The sequence below is a fragment of the Rosa rugosa genome, chromosome 5 (genome assembly GCF_958449725.1).
Source record: "Rosa rugosa chromosome 5, drRosRugo1.1, whole genome shotgun sequence".
Lineage (NCBI taxonomy): Eukaryota > Viridiplantae > Streptophyta > Magnoliopsida > Rosales > Rosaceae > Rosa > Rosa rugosa.
The window spans coordinates 13,153,795-13,171,322 of NC_084824.1; the positions used below are offsets into that span (position 1 = coordinate 13,153,795).

The following is a 17,528-nucleotide window of genomic DNA, read 5'->3' on the forward strand; positions in this document are numbered from 1 at the left end:
AGCATCTCACCAAAATTGGAAACCTCTGACAAGTAAAACCTTTGCACTTAGCAAGGACGAATTAGGGCTTACCAAATAAAAAACAACACGCATTTATTTAGTTTCTTCCAATATTTTAATTTACTTGGTGATATTGAAGATGTCGCAGTTATCAAACACTCCTTATTCGTTAACAAGTATGCAACAAATGGTAATTAAACATATATAACTTGAGATTTCATATCCCAGCTATGCATGATTTTCATACAAATCTGATGAAAACAAGTCAAAAACCAAATAACAAGTTGGCCAAGAAACTTGATGGATAGTGTGATAGAGGTGGGGAATGAATCAGACTGGGTTTTGATTTCTCAAATAAGGAATAAAATGCTTTATTATTAATCCTCCAAAAAAAGGTAAAAGCTTGATCACCTATGAAAGCCTGGAGCTCCTAGCTAGAGACTAGCATCCATGCCCCTACAAGCAATGCAACTCGAGTCGTAGAGCGGTAAACAGAAATGCAAACGATGTGCTCATGGCGGCTTACGGTTCTAGCAAAATGGAATCGATCTCTCCTAGTCCTCTCACTACAAAACTATTAGCCCTCAAAAGAAGGCCTCCAATTTGCAATATGGATAGAGGCATTGTCCCTGTTATTGTTAAAGTAGACTGAGCTGAAGCTGCAGCATGCTAAACTCGTGAATTTCATTTACAGCTGCTAGACAGGAATTGGTGCTCTTGTAGAGGATATATATATATATATATATAACTTGTTGTCTTGTTGATGCCTTCAAGTAACATCAAATTTTATGCCCTCCAAGTGTTTAATAAATATCCTCAACCTATGCGTTACATTTACAACCCCGCCATGCTTCACCTATTTCATTTCTTAACCTATAGAACTGGATGCTTATTGAAAGCCTCGTTGGATTGAGTTAAAAATATTTGGGACATTTTCTTTTGGTACAACTTTTGGGACATTTTCTTAGAGGTAAAGCAGCAGAAGCCTACCCCAAAAAAAAAAACAAATAATAATAAAATATAAAAAGGGGACAGCTGTTTAAAACTGAGTGAGCAATTGACTCACTGAGTCAAACTCACAAATATTTTCTGTCTGAAATAAATAAAAAGAAAATAAAAACTTAAAAGAATAATCTCAGGTTTTACATTTTTCCTCAACCAATAACAAGTGGTAAAATTAAAAAATTGAAATTTATAATGCTTTCATTTGGCCAATGAAAATCCACCAAAAATAAGAGAAGCCCTAAAATCGGACGGGTTGAGCAGTCGAGTCGAAACCCATTCCACTCACGATTCCGAACGATCCCAGCTCGTTCTTCGCTTCTTCCTTTTCCCCCTAATTTCAATTTTTCCCACCAATAAAAACCCTAACTTTCCTTCAAATTTTTCCATTTCCGGACACAGTCGAATGCCCCCAATTTCAAATTCACAGCCAAGAACTCCCAAATACTTCGAAATTCGGTTTTTTTTTTCTGCCTCAGGTATGCAAAATCTGATCAATTGCATGTTATATTATCCTGTTTGAAATTTTCAGTCTTGAATTTGGGTGTTAGGAAACGAAAGATTTGTTCTTTCAGGCAAAAATTGAGTGCAATTGGGTTTAATATGATCTGAGCTAGCTACCTACATGCAAAGATTGCTTCTTTTTACCTTTATAAGTTGGTTCAATTTTTGGGGTTTGTTTACTTTTTCAGCAACATTGTTTTTTGGAGTGCTTGATTTAAGTTTTTGAAAAAAAGTAAACCAGCTCAAAAGGAGTTGCATTTTCTTGTGAAGTTTTCATTTTGAACAGTTAATGACATTGTTTTTGGGCAAAAGTTGGATTGGCATGTTGGTACCAACAACTAGTGTTAAATTGTGATACCCCATTCTGTTTATGAGTGGATTGTGTTCAGTCCCACATTGGTTATGGACTGAGTTAATCCGGGATATATTAGTGGTTACGGCGTGTTGCATTAGCAAGATCTTTTTCAGATGTTTGTGTTGATATAGCAAGGTCCTTTCCAGAGTTGGGAGAGCTATTAAATCTGAATTTACAGCTTGAATGGTTTTATCCTTGTCTGGACAGGATTTCTTGTGTATTTCTCATTGTGCTTGATGTACATTATGGTGCTCTTAACCTAATGACCGCATGCATAACCTTATTTCCACATACGTCTTGTGCAGATTCCTACTTCCCAATTGCTGTGGTAAACACCGACATCCACTTTGCTGGTGTCAGTTGGACCATGCAATGTTGTAAGATAGAGATATCGACTTCTGTTAGTGGTGATCAGATATGGTAGTTTTTGGCGTAAGTTCTTAAATATTGAAACTGAAGTCCCAATGCGCTCCTCTGGACTTGTTGACCCAGGATGGGACCATGGCGTTGCTCAGGATGAGAGGAAGAAAAAGGTTAAATGCAATTACTGTGGAAAAATAGTTAGTGGTGGAATATACAGATTGAAGCAGCATTTAGCCCGACTTTCTGGAGAAGTGACATATTGTGATAAGGCTCCAGAGGATGTATACATGAGTATGAAAGCAAATATGGAAGGATGTCGTTCTAATAAAAGACCTAGGCAATCTGAAGATGTCGGGCAAGCATATTTGAATATCCATCCTAAGAATGATGAAGAGGAGGTCGATGTTGGTTATAGAAGCAAGGGAAAACAGTTGATGCGTGACAGAAATGTAGTTGTGTCGTTGGCTCCTCTAAGGTCATTAGGATATGTTGACCCTGGGTGGGACCATGGTCTGGCTCAGGATGAGAAAAAGAAAAAGGTGAAATGCAATTATTGCGAAAAAATAGTTAGTGGTGGTATTAACCGGTTTAAACAACATTTAGCTAGAATTCCTGGAGAAGTAGCACCTTGTAAACATGCACCCGAGGAAGTTTATCTTAGAATGAAGGAGAATATGAAATGGCATCGTACTGGGAGGAGACAGAGACAGCCTGATGGAAAGGATTTCTCACCTATTGATATGCAGTCAGATAATGAAGACCAAGAGGATGACCAAGTGGACTCTGCTCTGCATCACATAAGCACAGAAAGATTAATGGATGGCGATAGACGATTGGGCCAAAATTTTAGAAAGACTTTCAACGGACCTCCCTGTACTGGTTCTGAGCCATTATACAAACGATCAAGGCTAGATTCCCTTTTCTTGACTGCACCTAAGAATTTGTCACCGCAATATAGACAAGCAAAGGTCAGAACAATTGCAAACAGAATATCCCGCAAGGAAGTTACTTCTGGAATTTGCAAATTCTTTTACCATGCAGGAGTTCCTCTACAAGCGGCAAACTCCAGATACTTCCATAAGATGCTTGAATTGGTTGGCCAATATGGGCCAGGTGTGGTAGCACCTACAAGCCAATTAATATCAGGTCGGTGTCTGCAGGAAGAAATTGCAACCATCAAAAACTACCTTGCTGAGTATAAGGCATCCTGGGCAATCACTGGTTGTTCTATAATGGCAGACAGTTGGCTAGACGCAGAGGGTAGAACACTGATCAATTTTTTAGCTTCTGGCCCAAATGGTGTATACTTTGTTTCTTCAGTTGATGCCACTGAAATAGTTAAAGATGCTTCAGAATTGTTTGAGCTGCTCGACAAAGTGGTTGAAGAGATGGGAGAGGAAAATGTAGTTCAGGTATTTAGTTTCAATATTTTTCTCACCTAATTCCCCATCCCAAGTTGTAATCTCTAGCTATTAACTTTGCTTGCTTCTAATCCCTCTTCTGCAGGTAATCACTCCAAATACTCCTAGTTATAAAGCTGCTGGGAAGATGCTTGAGGAGAAGAGAAAGAATTTGTTCTGGACTCCATGTGCCACCAATTGTATTGATCAAATTCTTAAACATTTATCAGACATACCTAGTGTAGCAGAGTGCATTAAGAAGAGCCAGAAGATTACAAAGCTCATCTACAGCCAAATTTGGTTGTTAAATTTTATGAAGAATGGCTTTACTCAGGGGAAGGAACTTTTGAGGCCTTCTATTACCCAGTTTGCCTCTAGCTTTGCTACCTTACAAAGCTTGGTGGACCATAGGATTGGTCTTAGAAAAATGTTTCGATCAAACAAATGGATTTCATCTCAGTGTTCCAGAGCACGTGAGGGGAAAGAGGTGGCAAATATTGTATCAGATGCAGGATTTTGGAAGAATTTACAGGTCGTTAGGAATTCTGTGGACCCAATGATGCAAGTTCTTCAAAAGGTTGAGAGTGGTGACTGCTTGTCAGTGTCGTCTATCTACAATGATATGTCCACTGCAAGTCTTGCAATCAAATCCATTTATGGTGAACATGAGCCTAATTGCGAACCAATTTGGGATGCCATCCAAAATCATTGGGACTCGTTAAACCACCCTGTATTTGTGGCAGCTTACTTCTTAAATCCATCTTACAGATATCGACCTGATTTTATGGCGGTAGGAGAAACACCGACTGTTTGTCAATTTCACCGTCGTGCTGATTTCTTTCCTAACCCACATTTTAATTGTGTAGCATAATATTCGTGGACTTACTGAATGCATTGCTCGTCTGGAGCCAGACAGTGCAAGAAGGATTTCTGCTTGTGCACAGGTAATAATTTTTTCATTCTGAATTTTTGTGTATCATAAGTTGTTCTGTTATTATATTCACTCATTCTGTGACACAACATCCAGATTGCTGATTATAGTTCTGCAAAAGCTGATTTTGGAACTGAGTTGGCAATTAGTACAAGAACAGAACTTGATCCCGGTAATACATTATATTGCCACGTACTCATTTGAGAATTCCAGATGTAGATGCATGCCTATTTATCTCAATCATTATTCCTTTTGGTGATACCTTTTCTTTTATGTTGTATTAGCTGCATGGTGGCAACAACATGGGATATGTTGCTTAGAGCTGCAGCGGATAGCTGTGCGTATATTAAGTCAGACATGCTCATCCATTGGATGTGAGCATAACTGGAGTATATTTGATCAAATGTACAATCTAAGAAGTAGTCACTTATCTCAAAACAGATCGAATGACCTCATGTACGTTCACTACAATTTGCGTCTTAGAGAACTACAAGTAAGAAGGGGAAACAGTTCAATCTCCCTCGACAATCCTCTGCTAGAGCATTTACTAAAAGATTGGATTGTAGACACAGGGAGAACCAACTTTCCAGAAAATGAGGTACTCCATGCTTCTATTTGACTTATCCCGCAGAGTGATATAATAACTCAATTTGAGTTGGATTTTTGTGAAGACATGGTAGCTAAGGAATCCTTAATATTTTCTGAATCAATTCCTTTGTCTTCCTTTGTAGGAAGTTCTATATAGTGAAATGGAACAGGTTGATGCATATGAGAACGACATGATTGACTATGAAGGTGGAACCCCAATTGCAGAGTCTAGAAACGGATCAGTTGAGCTGTTAAACTTTGCTGATCCAGATGTCGATCCTGTTGATGCATGTATTGCCACAGATGATGATTGTGATAATGATGATGATAATGGTGATTTGAACTATTATGATAATGACACGAGTTATTAGTTAGATTATAGTAGACCTCACTAACCCAACAGTAATGGTGGTTAGGCACCTGCCTTAGTTCTGTAATTATATTCGAATATATTAGGTTTGAAGTACTTTACGACGTGAGAAAGGCGTCTTTACATGTAATGTTAAGCAGGTTATAGATGCATCATTGTTCACTAACTCAACTGTTTTTCATTCATAATGGTGTGGCTTTGCGAAGACATGTATATGTGGAAATGAAAAGAGGAGAAGAGGAAAAGAATATCAATCCTGAGTTCCTGGCTATTGAGTTCAGATTCTCACTAGCTATCATTGTTCTCTCTTGTTATTGCAGTTTTGTATTCCTGCCTGTGTCTTGGTTATTACTTGGGAGAACGTTTCACAAAAGTTCAGTTCAACTTCTGGAACATCTTCGGCCATGTTCGTATTTTGTATGTTGTCTGAAACTTCCATGGAGGCCGATACACGTTGGAGAAACACCCACAACTATATTGAACCACGTCTCGCAGGAGGGAACCAAAGTGGCTTCAAACAAAATCAAAGATTTATCCATAAACATTTGATAAATTCTGTAAACGAAGAAGTTAAATAGAACTTACCCAGAAACATTTGATAAGTAAATGAAGAAGTCAAGTTGAACTTACCTAAGAAAGTAAGAATATTAGTAACATTTCTGTTCTCAATACGTCCCAAGTGAATTAGTCAGGGGAAACGATGGAGAATTTTCACTGTGGAGTTTAGCGTAAATCAGATATTAATGGTGCTCTGTGTAACCCTTTTTCCTTTTGTTTGTTCAATGTGAAAAGTCTCAAAATCATCTGTAGAATTGAAATAGTAAGATCAGAATATCTGAAATGAAAGCAGGATGTTCAATGTGAAAAGCCTCAAAACAAGATTTATTTGCTGGACTTGTTCGTGTACTAAACAATTGAGGACTAAGAGAATGAGAACCCCTCTCTTAATCCACGTTTAACAAAGTTGATGAAAATCAGTGTTATTTAAGATTACATATATGAGTTGTCTACTGCATTTTTTTGTTTTATATTATTGGAAATTTGGAATGCTTTGATTATTGATCTCATTAAATATAAGGTTCCTGACTACAGGTTCAAACTGTACAGAGCATGAATGCCACTACATTCTATGTTTTGTTATATTGATCTCATTCAATAAAAGTTTCTAACGAAGCTTTTTTTCTTTGACAGGTAGAATGATTCATTCTATTAAATGAATCAACCGCAACCGTTGAAATAGTACATACACCAAAGTAGACATAGGCGTACGCCTAAAGTAATACACACACTACTTCATGAACAATAACGCACAAAGTCTAAAACCAACAAAAGACATTTTCGCCTTCAAAGGGACATATAGGCTACCATTCACCTCTCGCCGAGCACGCAGTTGTGGTACAAAAGATAAATATTACTTCTAAGAAGACTGACAGAAGATCTTCAGGTAGGCTAAACTAGACAAACTAGACATACTAGGACACCACTAACCAAAGAAGAGTGTATAGACCAGGTCAAGCCCATATACCTCACCGAAGATAGTGGGACTAGTTAGAAAGACTGACAAAACAAAACTGCCTAACATAGTCCAAAGGAGAAAACCAGCCCAAGGCAGATCCAGCAAAGCTGACCTGGCCAAATCCAACCCACCACTAGCAACACGACCAGACATCGGCTCAACCACCTTCGTCGCCATTACAGAGCCGCCATCATCCCCTTTGACACCACCACCAAAGCACCACTAAGTACACATCAACTCAAACCCAATTGGGATTGAGTCGCCAGCGCACCAAGCCGCGCTACAAGATACCGCCTTCATCGAGGAACCACCGACGCTCTAGAAACCTGTGCCGCAACCGCCTTCACCACCAGCAAGATCGACAAAGCTGACCAACTCTTGCAAAACCAACAAGCCACAGACGAGCCTGAAAACAAAACACCACCTATCCGGCAGCCACACCACGGATCAGGGCGGCTAGAGCCGGACAACGATAAATAGTCTTTTTTGTACGGTTGATATGATATCCTCCTATAAATAGTCTTCATCCCATTTGATTTTCCAACAACAGACCCGAGTTGCTGCACTCTAACTCAATTTACCCTTCCAAATCATTCAATTAAACATTTTTTTTTTTTAGAATACATTCAATTAAACATTTAGATAACCAATTTTCTAAACAATGTCAGACAATTCTTTTTTTTTTTTTTTTTTTTTTTTTCAGTTTCTTCCAATATCGTAGTTCCGTTTGGTTACAAATAGATATTGAAGATTTCCCATAGTTATCAACTTATCTCATCTTTACCCGTACATAGTCCTCATATAAAGCTGATGACAACCGAAAAAAAAGATGTTAAAAGAAGAAAGTTTTCGATGAGAAAAATCACATCCAGTTGGAATGAAAATGCCTCTTTGAGACTGCGATTGCCAATGAATCAATGCGGATGTTATGTAGACACAAGTGCAACTAAATCATGGCAACAATAACTAAAGAAGGCATATATAGCATGACGAAATAGACATTAGGCATCTCTATATGGTGTTATAAGTTATAACATGGTAAAACACAAGACTTAGTATTGATAGAGTGGTGATAATGTCATATCACGTGATGTTCATCACACTAATTAAATTCTAAAATACAAAAAAATAGTACTTTATATCTAAATTAGTTAAAAAAAAAAAAAAAACTCTAAATAACCATTCAATCATCATCTTACTCAAATTTAATTAATAAATCAGATATATCACGTGACACAATTCTCATCCAAAAAATCGACTCATTTCAATGAAAAACAATAACAGGGGTGACTAATGTCACATGTGACACTGCCACAAACCTTTCCCTACCAAAAAAAATAAAATTCAGCTGTTCTTGACGAAAACCCCAAGATACCCTCGATCACCCCTTTTACCTAAACCTGATGCTTCCTCTTCAACGTTAACTTCCTCCGCCTCTCGAGAATTAACGATTTCTCTCAGCTCCGCCGCCTCCGCTCTCTCTCTCAGTTACCGACCACCTTTCGGGAAGCGGCGTCGTTGGCCTCTTCTCCGCTCACTGATTCAGTAAGATTCTTCTTTGTAGTAATTTGAATCCATTACTATCACAATAACCTCCGGAAATCATCTTATAAGTTTTCGGATTCTAGTTATTCTTCTCCCAATGCAAATTCTGCTAGTTATTCTGTGCTTCTAGTGTTGGATGAAATGGACTTCGAAAGTTGATTACTTGTTAATAGTTTCGGTTATAATTGGTAAATTTAAACACTTTCTTATCCATATTTGCATTGTGTTTTTAGAATGGCGGATATCAAAGCAGTAGTTGGTCTCTCATGGGAGCCAAAGATTCCGAATTTTTCATCGGCAACCAAACCTAGACTTGGAGTTGATGCAAAACCTCAAGAAACCAATCATCTTTGGAAACCGGCCACCCAGCTTGTGGATGGCCTCTTTGTGCCACCCAATAACCCCAAAACGCTGAACAAGTTGCAGAGGAAGCAACTCAAAGACACCACTGGCTCGAATTGGTATGTCAGCCCTTTGTGTGATTTGGGTCTTGTATTATCTTAGAAACCATTAGGGAATGCACAGTGATTGTAGTTGTTATGTTTGCCTGTGTATTCTGATAACCTATATATTATTCAGGTTTGACATGCCTGCACCAACCATGACCCCAGAGTTGCAGAAAGATCTCCAATTACTCAAGGTACGGTAGTATAGCTGCTGTTTTGTTTTCGTTTGTTAGTTTCCTTTACACTTTAAGTTGGAATTGTGCACATCCGTTGTTACTTGGCTTTGCCGCCTTTGCGCTTGCATTGTTATGTGTTTTCTTATTATCGGACCATTACACTTCATCAGCTGACTACTTGTAATTATAGATACATGTCTTCTGAGGTATTTCAGTAGATCAAATAAAATCCCCTCTCACGTTGAAGTTTGCATTTGATGTTACAAAGATGGTCTTGCTTTTAGTGTCACTCCTTGTCCATTGGATTTAACCAAATTTTGGCTTTAACCAAAATGAACCTTCTCGAATGTTAACACATTCTATAGTAAGTGGCCTTTTTCTTACCTATGGCTTTTCTAGCATCAGATGGCTTTCAGCAACATTAAACAAGGGGGCAGTTTGTTGGCCTAATAAACTCCGATATTCACTTTTGCATTTTTCCATGAATCCAGTGTTCAAATTCATCCCACTATTGATATCTCTTTGAACTTGCACCTTTCTATGACTCCAGTGTTCAAATTCATCACACAATTGATCTCTTTGAACTTACTGATGATGTGCACCTTTATACGCTTGTTGAGATAAGTGGTTCCTTTGTTGACTTCTGTTTGCAAGAATATTCCAGTTTACCTTGTCCACTTTATGCTTCAATTGCTGTTGAAATGAAGTTTAGTCTTGACATTTTGATTGGCTATTTGTTGTAGTTAAGGAGTGTCATGGATCCAAAGAGACACTACAAGAAGGGGGATTCGCAAACTTCCAAGTATTTCCAGGTTAGAAGCAATAATAACATTGCAATTAGCCAGTTTCAGGAATGTATTAGTGAATTTGTCTAATTAATTTCTTTTGTATTGAAGGTAAATTAATTTCCTTAATAATGTTATAACACATGAATCCTTCGTATTCATCAGGTGGGAACAGTGGTAGAGTCCTCATCAGAATTCTTCTCAGGTAGACTAACAAAGAAGGAAAGGAAGGCAACCGTTGCAGAGGAGTTGCTTTCTGATCCTGCCCTTGCAACCTACAGGTGAGATAGCAATACATATGACGATAATTTTATTTGTTCCCAAAATTTGCTCCTTAAAGCTTATACCCCTTAAATTTGATGGTATCCTCTCTTTTTTTACATTTTCAAGCATAGAAGTTGTATTTTAGTACTAAAAAAACGAAATGAATAAATATGTTCATTGATGAGTTGTCTCTTTGACATAATTTATGTAATTTATCTGCTGGAAATTCTCAACAAGGTTTCATAAGATCTTTTAGATGCTGAAGTTTATATCACTTTGATATATAAGGATAAGTATCAAAGTTCTAAAGACATGCTCCTTTTGATCCGTTATAAGGTATAATTAACTAAATATAATTACTGAAGAAAACAAGTGAAAAATGGTTGCTAATGCTTCCATGAGTTTTATTCATGTAGTAATCTGACTAATTGAGGAACTTGGGAGAACTAATGTGATACCCAGCTTATTACCATCATATATCTCTGACAGAATAATTTGATGTCCGGCTTTTGTTTATTCCACATGTCACTGTTTTTTAATGATGCTGTCTATTTTATGAATCCACCTTTCAGGAAGCGGAAGGTTCGTGAGATTGAAGAGAAGAATCGACCGGCTGATAATGAAAAATGGAAGAATAAAGGGAAGACGTCCTATAAGCGTGCAAAGCAAAGAAGGCACTAATGTATCTCAATTTTACCAGATTTTGAAAATTTATTGACACATTGTTGATGTTAAATTGTACCAATGTGGAACCTGTAGTTCAAACATTGTATGGGAAGCTTTTAAGTTATAATGATCATGTGTGGTTCATTTGCCATTTTCAACCTTTTACACAGTTCTATGGAGGAAATTTCGGGCTGGAGAGAGGGAGAAATCCTGTTACAGTCAGAGAAAGTGAGTCGGGTCGGGTAACCTATTTTATAAACAGATTGTTTTGGATTCGGAATTAATTGGTTGGAATTGAATTTACATATTTTGACATGTCTAATATCTTGACATGACAACCCTAGTCGTCGGCCAAAATGTGTTCTTTATTATGTATAGATACTTGTGGGACTCATTTGCGTTGAAGGCCATTAGCCTAGGCCAAATCCGCCTTACCCCATCATGGTATGCCATGTGGTCATATTGTTGCCGTTTTTTTTGTTTTAGTTGCGTGAGTTTTGATCACTTTCATATCAATTCACGATTCATTGCTAGGAAATTTTCTTACACAGTCTTATTTGGTGTTTTCATCAGTCATCACATTTGTTTGTGGATGAGATGACAAACTTGGTATAATTGTTGAATGAAAATAGTATTATATCCTGTGAAAAGCTGCTTCCAAAACATTTGTTATTTTTATGATGACTGCAAAATCTTCAATATCAGTATGTGATTAAGTGGAACTGAGGTACTGGAAGAGACTGATGGCCGATGAAAACATAAGTTTCAAGGCTAACTTCGTTCCATCGGATTACCTTTTCCTTCACTGAGAAAAAGGTTCAGCGCCACTGTGTCCGTCCATTTCAATCGCGCTGGAAAGGGAAATATCGTGGCCGAACCCGAGGATATAATGGCATGTCATCCCCTTGGCCAAAGAGCTCGCTAGAAGATGTGCAATTTTTCTGTTGAAAGCGCCACCCATAATATGTGTAATTGGAACTTTGTAGCGTCGTAGGTTGATGTGTTGTTGATGAAAATAGGAAAGAATTGTTTGAAACAAGGGAAGACATCCTATAAACGTGCCAAGCAAAGAAAGCTCTAATTTATCTCAATTTTACCAGATTTTGAAACAAGTCAATGACCTATAATAAGGTCACTTTAGTTCTATTATTTTGTTTATAGTAGGAGGAAGTGCTATAAATTTATCGGTGTTATTTCAATGTCAAAGGCTTAGTGCTCTTGATAAAACAAATAGTAGATGGGAATTTTTCTTGTGAATATGACATGAAAATTTATTTTCTTCCATGTTATTTTGCTTGTTCTCCTTCACTTACAAGATTAATTATTCATTCACTTGTCTTGATCGGCGCCATTGGCATCGTTAACCCTTAATTTGATTTTGGCATGCACATTTTGAGACAACTAGAGCTCTTCAAAACTATTGAGCTTGGAATATATATCACATTTTCCCCTTAATTTAGAACTGAAAAATCACTCTGATTGATTCTGAACCTCTGTCACAGAATCTGCGGAGTTCTTTGGTGAATTTTTCTACCATGTTCATCCTTGACTCTGACCAAGTTGGCAAGTAACCAAGGTAGTTTCTTAGTAGGGCGTGCATGTTTCAAAACAGTACATTGTTAAAGGAAATATACCAGAATAATGTCTTACGCAACAATGCCTAATACAACAGAACCTATCATGCTAAGCCTTCTTAGTCGTACTGTTGCCATTACTTTAGCTGCATGAGTTTCGTGATCAATTCAGATCGGTTCACAGTATAGTTATTCCTAACTGAATATGATCTTTTCTCATTAAAACATTTTCTTTCCTTTTCTATTTTTACAGACTTATTTGGTGTTCTCATCACATTTGTATGGGATCATAGGTAAGAATGAGGTGACAAACTTGGCATATGTTTTGGATGAAAATAATACCAAACTATATATGATGAAGTACTGCTTCCGAAACACTTGTTAGAGAAGTAGTGAACTACAATATTGTTTTGTCACCAACTAAAATTGAGATATTGGAAGATATTAAAAGATATGAAAATTTTCTTTTCAAAGCACTAGTCACATGTTATGTAATTAGAACTACGCGTAGCATTGATGGCATTTGTATGATTTGATGTTACTAAAAATAAAGACAAATGTGTGATTTTGTTCGAGTTTTTCAGTTGGGTGATGAAAATGGCATTTAACATTCATAGACAGATCTTGTTTCTTATCAACTTTGTATGAAATAGTAATTTATCAAATCTGTAACAAATTCAAAAAAAAAATGAAAATAAATGTCTTGCTAATTCCATTTTTTCACCTTCAAGCATAACTCAGAATAAGATTCCTATTCCAGTCTGCAGCAAATTCCATTTTTTCACCTTCAAGCATAAATCAGAATAAGTTTCCTATTCCGGTCTGCAGCAAATTCCATTTTTTCAAATTCAAACTCAACAATATACATCAAATCTCTAGCAAATTCAAAATACGCATTTGAAATGAATAGAATTACTATTCAAGTCGAGATTCCCAAGGAAAAGATTGAGGAAATTGAAATCCTCCAACACTCCTACTCCTTTTATGTTGCTTACATGAGTAAAGCACTTGATACCATAACATCAACTATGCCGAGTTACATATGCTATACACACATATAACATTGGGGTTACGATGCTTAGACCGTTAGATAGCTAGGCCAGTAAAACAACATTCAGTATTAGAACAGTCTCGTCTAGGACTGCCACATGACTTGCTGTATTGATTAATCCTCATGCACCTTGTGAGGTAGACAGACTATACACAAGAAAACTGCCAACTTATATTAGCATAAAGAAAAATCGACAGCTACTTATCCTCTATAATACAACGTACGTCATTCTGCATATAAATATCCCATGAATAATTAATTTGACAATTCAACTGTATCTTCCACATAGAATGGAATCATAGGCGGCTCATCATGGCAAAGGCTCCTGTGAATCTCCCAACCGAGACAAATGGAGGTATGCATCAGTCCCTGTATGATAGAGGACACAAATATATAAATGTAAGAAAAATTCTCAATGGATGAAGTAAAAAAAAAAAATATGACGAGTGATTTGAAAGAGAGATCATGAGGCAAGTAATCCTCACAGATAAAGAATCAGTGACAAAGACACGTAAATCTATAATTGAAAGAAGAGACAAGTAAAAACAAACAGATGACCAATGAATGACATAGACAAGTAAATTCTGTAATTATATTAGCTTTTGCCTTTTACTGAAAGATCTCCCTTCAGAATTCAAAGTGGAAAGCTGCAAACTAATAATAATAGGACTTCGATTGAACCATTGCTAAGCAAGTCAACAGGATGGAACATGTCGATGAAGCAAAACAAAATGACATGTGATTCTAAGAATAATTAAGAGGCAAGTAAAATCCATTAATATAGTCTATCCAACGGTTTTTATTCTTATTGTCAAAAGAACCCCTCAAAACTCGGGAGGAAAAGATGCAAAGAAGATGGCAAGGCTTTGACTGTGAAGTACTCAGTGTAGAATAATATGAATGCAACCATATTGAAAACTACTCAACTCACCGTATCCTTCCATAGAGATTATTTGCAGATCTCCTCCAAAATACCTAGCATACAAGCGGCTTATAGGAAGCCCATACCCATATCCAGCCATTGTAACTGAATCAGTAGTCCCAAGATCTGTCTGCTCATCCACATGGTTCGCTGCAGTGCTATAAAGATATGTGAAAATTTTGGGGAGTCCACTTCTTGGTATGCCACCGCCCTCATCTGAGACCTATGGATTCAGCCACACAAATTGATAAGCATTTTGGTCAAGTAACATACAATTGAATAGATAAAGAAATACTACACAATAACAATACCTTGATCGTAACATCTTCAATTCCATCAGCAACTATAATTCTAATAGGAGGTGCAACTTTGTCCGAGTCCATAAAACGCTCTTGGACAGCACGCAGAGAATTCTTAACCAACTCAAAGACCATAAGATGTAAGTGTGTAGGAACATATCTGTTAAGAAAACCACCACAACTTATTACTCTAGAGTCTTCAGAATATTATTTTGGCAGCTGGTCGGTTACTTATAAGTGAAGAAGTGGTCATATCATGGAGTAGGTTTCATGATACTATCAATTAGATAAAAACGGGAGCGATAAGGATGATGCTGATTAGAAACAGTCTGAACCAAGTAAGAAAATATACTTACGGGAAGGTAAAATCAGGATCCCCATAGATGTTGACGTTAGGTGCACTGCCATACTCATGAAAGCAAATCGAGCGAGCATCCTCACTGGCATTTCGTGCTACCTCCAGTGGAGACATTTTTGTATGTATGTAACCCACACAATGAGGAGGGGGATTGGGATTGTGCAACTCAACATGCTGGCCTGAGTTTAACTAGATTTTAGAACCCGTTAAAAAATAGTGAAATAACTAGGGAAACCAACTTAAAGATCACAGTCAGAAGGAAAACTTACCGATCAGCATGCGAATTCCAATTCTCGACATGTAGAAGCGGTCCAAAAATTGGTGAATCTCATCAAGATCCTCATAGACAATCTTTGGATTTACGCCTTTCTTCAACTGTTGAACACCTAAAGCCATCATGGGAACGACATTGTTGTGTCTCACCTTGATCGCCTTGATCATTTGTGTAAAATCCTTCTCATCATTTTCATCCTTGATGTCAGGAAAGGATCTCAGGTCGCGAAATGAATCCAAATACCAGTCTCGTACCTAGAATAAATAAATAAAATCACACAAACGTGAGTACATCCCTTATATCCTTGCAAATTGATGCTAAGCCTACCATTTTATCACCTCCCAATACCAAATTCCCCACCTTCCCTACAAAGTACCGAATCTCAAACAAGTACATTCAAAGGAACTTTCCCCTCATAGTTGATTGTTTAAGATATCACAGCACAATCACAATACTGAGACCTCAGATAAACAAATACATGAGTAGTTTCGAAAGCTAAAGATTCATCCTTTTCAAAGGTAAACAGACATTCTAGCGAAAAAAAAAAAAAAATCATTAGATTGCAATAAACTAAAGAAAAACAGAGCATAATATAGGGGGAGCCAAAATCCTCCATTCCAAGCAAAAGCTACATAAATTAAACTAAACAAGACAGAAGCAAAATTAAAGAAAAGAGAGGTGGTACCTTCAAGACAGCAGGTTTCTCGGACAAGCCATAAGGCAGAGTCTCGAGCTCATTAGCCCTCCTGGCAATCCTGATAGGCAACTCCTTATGCAGAAACTGGGCCGAAATCAACAAATTCCTCAACGTCGGCTCCGACCCAAACTCCATCATGTACCTCAAACTCACCCCCGTCTGCTTCATACACCCCCATCTCTGCACCTCGTCGATCAAGCTCTTCGAGAAGGACTCGCACGCCTTCTTCACCGCCATGATGGCTAGCTAACGAGCCCACCACGCCCTCCTCCCTCCTCCCTCCTCTCTCACTCTGGAAAACAATGCCACACTGATGACATAGAAAAGCAGAGGCAGTGAATTGGGGGGGGGGGGACCTCGGGGATTCCGAACCTTAGGTTCAGATATTATTTAACCAGAGGAGGTTCCATCACCGAGAGTCACAACCAACCCCAATTGATTTTTCTGTGGCTTTGCTTTGTCTGCCGAAGCGACATGTGGCGGTTGCGTCAGGTTCGGTGATTCGGTTTTCCCGTTTCGGGTTGAATAGGAGGGACAAAGAAACGTATGGACCCGTTTTATGAGCTGGAGCTCCGTGTGACTGTGGATTTATTATTTATACAAAAGAAAAGAGGATAGAGGGTGCCTAATTTAGGCAACGCATTATCTGCCTTTAATATTAGTTTCTAATTATTTATTTTTAGTATTTTTTATAATGATTTTAAGTTTCCGTTTTTTTTCTTTTGCTAATTTGTGGTTGCGCGTACGTATGTATAATCGTTCCTTTTGGAGCAACACTAGGAACTAGGAAGTCCATTATTGTAATTGTCACACATCCCTTGAATTTTTTTGTCCAAATATCGACATTTTGGTAGCCTTTGAAAAACATATAAACTATGTGAAGCGTTTTTTTTATATGCTCGTGACTTTCTTGAAATTCAACAAAAAACGGTTGCTTGTGTTACTCTTCTTAAATTTGCTCTTAATGTCGGGGATGTATATTGTCAAAAAGAAAATTTAGGTGGAACGAGATCCACAAGAGGATTTGGATTAGAATATTTGCATGAACGCTATTTAAAGATAGACTCATGAATTCACTTAAATTGTAATCATCAGATCCGCGATGATTAATAGTAATACACATTCTTCAACACAACATCGTGTATAAGTAACATAATTCTATCTCTTTTTGTTTAGTTCAAATTGAAATTTGAAAGGAATTCAAATTTTAAATTAGTTTATGTTTAGATCTATTTTTCGGTGTATTTTCTTGAATATTTCACCGCTTAAACTAATTCAAAATGTTTTAGATCTTTAATAGTAACGCTTACCTCAATAATTGCTTCGAGTCACCAATTCAAATTTTGCTATGACATTCGCGATTTTCCGGATTGGGTGAAAAATATATGGAGCTCCATCGTAGTGGACCCGTGGTCCTGTTCTAGTCACCAAAAGTGAATCTA

The 17,528-nt window shown here is 37.4% G+C and overlaps 3 protein-coding genes across 3 annotated transcripts; 2 read left to right on the forward strand and 1 right to left on the reverse strand.

The window, feature by feature from the left end:
- The first annotated feature begins 1,221 nt into the window (after positions 1-1,221).
- On the forward strand, positions 1,222-5,684 carry LOC133709586 (uncharacterized). The gene is made up of 7 exons (XM_062135378.1): positions 1,222-1,481; positions 2,167-3,636; positions 3,731-4,414; positions 4,491-4,568; positions 4,652-4,727; positions 4,840-5,153; positions 5,287-5,684. Exons 2-7 carry the CDS (start codon positions 2,326-2,328, stop codon positions 5,512-5,514), a joined length of 2,691 nt encoding a protein of 896 aa, XP_061991362.1. The 5' UTR covers positions 1,222-1,481; positions 2,167-2,325; the 3' UTR covers positions 5,515-5,684.
- A 2,710-nt stretch (positions 5,685-8,394) lies between these two features.
- Positions 8,395-11,062, forward strand: LOC133710043 (rRNA-processing protein fcf2-like). Its single transcript, XM_062136017.1, has 6 exons — positions 8,395-8,574; positions 8,808-9,035; positions 9,154-9,214; positions 9,940-10,008; positions 10,147-10,262; positions 10,818-11,062. The coding sequence occupies exons 2-6, from the start codon at positions 8,809-8,811 to the stop codon at positions 10,924-10,926; spliced, it is 582 nt and encodes a 193-aa protein (XP_061992001.1). The 5' UTR covers positions 8,395-8,574; position 8,808; the 3' UTR covers positions 10,927-11,062.
- Positions 11,063-13,308: 2,246 nt separating this feature from the next.
- On the reverse strand, positions 13,309-16,437 carry LOC133709493 (pyruvate dehydrogenase (acetyl-transferring) kinase, mitochondrial). The gene is made up of 6 exons (XM_062135265.1): positions 16,075-16,437; positions 15,385-15,643; positions 15,114-15,294; positions 14,770-14,917; positions 14,468-14,681; positions 13,309-13,905 (listed from the first exon to the last, which is right to left on the reverse strand). Exons 1-6 carry the CDS (start codon positions 16,321-16,323, stop codon positions 13,847-13,849), a joined length of 1,110 nt encoding a protein of 369 aa, XP_061991249.1. The 5' UTR covers positions 16,324-16,437; the 3' UTR covers positions 13,309-13,846.
- Between the last annotated feature and the right edge of the window lie 1,091 nt (positions 16,438-17,528).

What these genes read in the sequence shown, in the direction of transcription:
- LOC133709586 (XM_062135378.1), top strand. Translation starts at nt 2,326, where the DNA reads ATGCGCTCCTCTGGACTTGTTGACCCAGGATGGGACCATGGCGTTGCT. An exon ending in GAGAGGAAAATGTAGTTCAG is followed by an intron (nt 3,637 to 3,730) that starts GTATTTAGTTTC and finishes CCTCTTCTGCAG; the next exon opens with GTAATCACTCCAAATACTCC. An exon ending in CCAACTTTCCAGAAAATGAG is followed by an intron (nt 5,154 to 5,286) that starts GTACTCCATGCT and finishes CTTCCTTTGTAG; the next exon opens with GAAGTTCTATATAGTGAAAT.
- LOC133710043 (XM_062136017.1), top strand. Translation starts at nt 8,809, where the DNA reads ATGGCGGATATCAAAGCAGTAGTTGGTCTCTCATGGGAGCCAAAGATT. An exon ending in AAGATCTCCAATTACTCAAG is followed by an intron (nt 9,215 to 9,939) that starts GTACGGTAGTAT and finishes TATTTGTTGTAG; the next exon opens with TTAAGGAGTGTCATGGATCC. An exon ending in CCTGCCCTTGCAACCTACAG is followed by an intron (nt 10,263 to 10,817) that starts GTGAGATAGCAA and finishes TCCACCTTTCAG; the next exon opens with GAAGCGGAAGGTTCGTGAGA.
- LOC133709493 (XM_062135265.1), bottom strand. Translation starts at nt 16,323, where the DNA reads ATGGCGGTGAAGAAGGCGTGCGAGTCCTTCTCGAAGAGCTTGATCGAC. An exon ending in TTGAAGATGTTACGATCAAG is followed by an intron (nt 14,682 to 14,769) that starts GTATTGTTATTG and finishes CTGAATCCATAG; the next exon opens with GTCTCAGATGAGGGCGGTGG. An exon ending in AATCTCTATGGAAGGATACG is followed by an intron (nt 13,906 to 14,467) that starts GTGAGTTGAGTA and finishes TCTATCATACAG; the next exon opens with GGACTGATGCATACCTCCAT.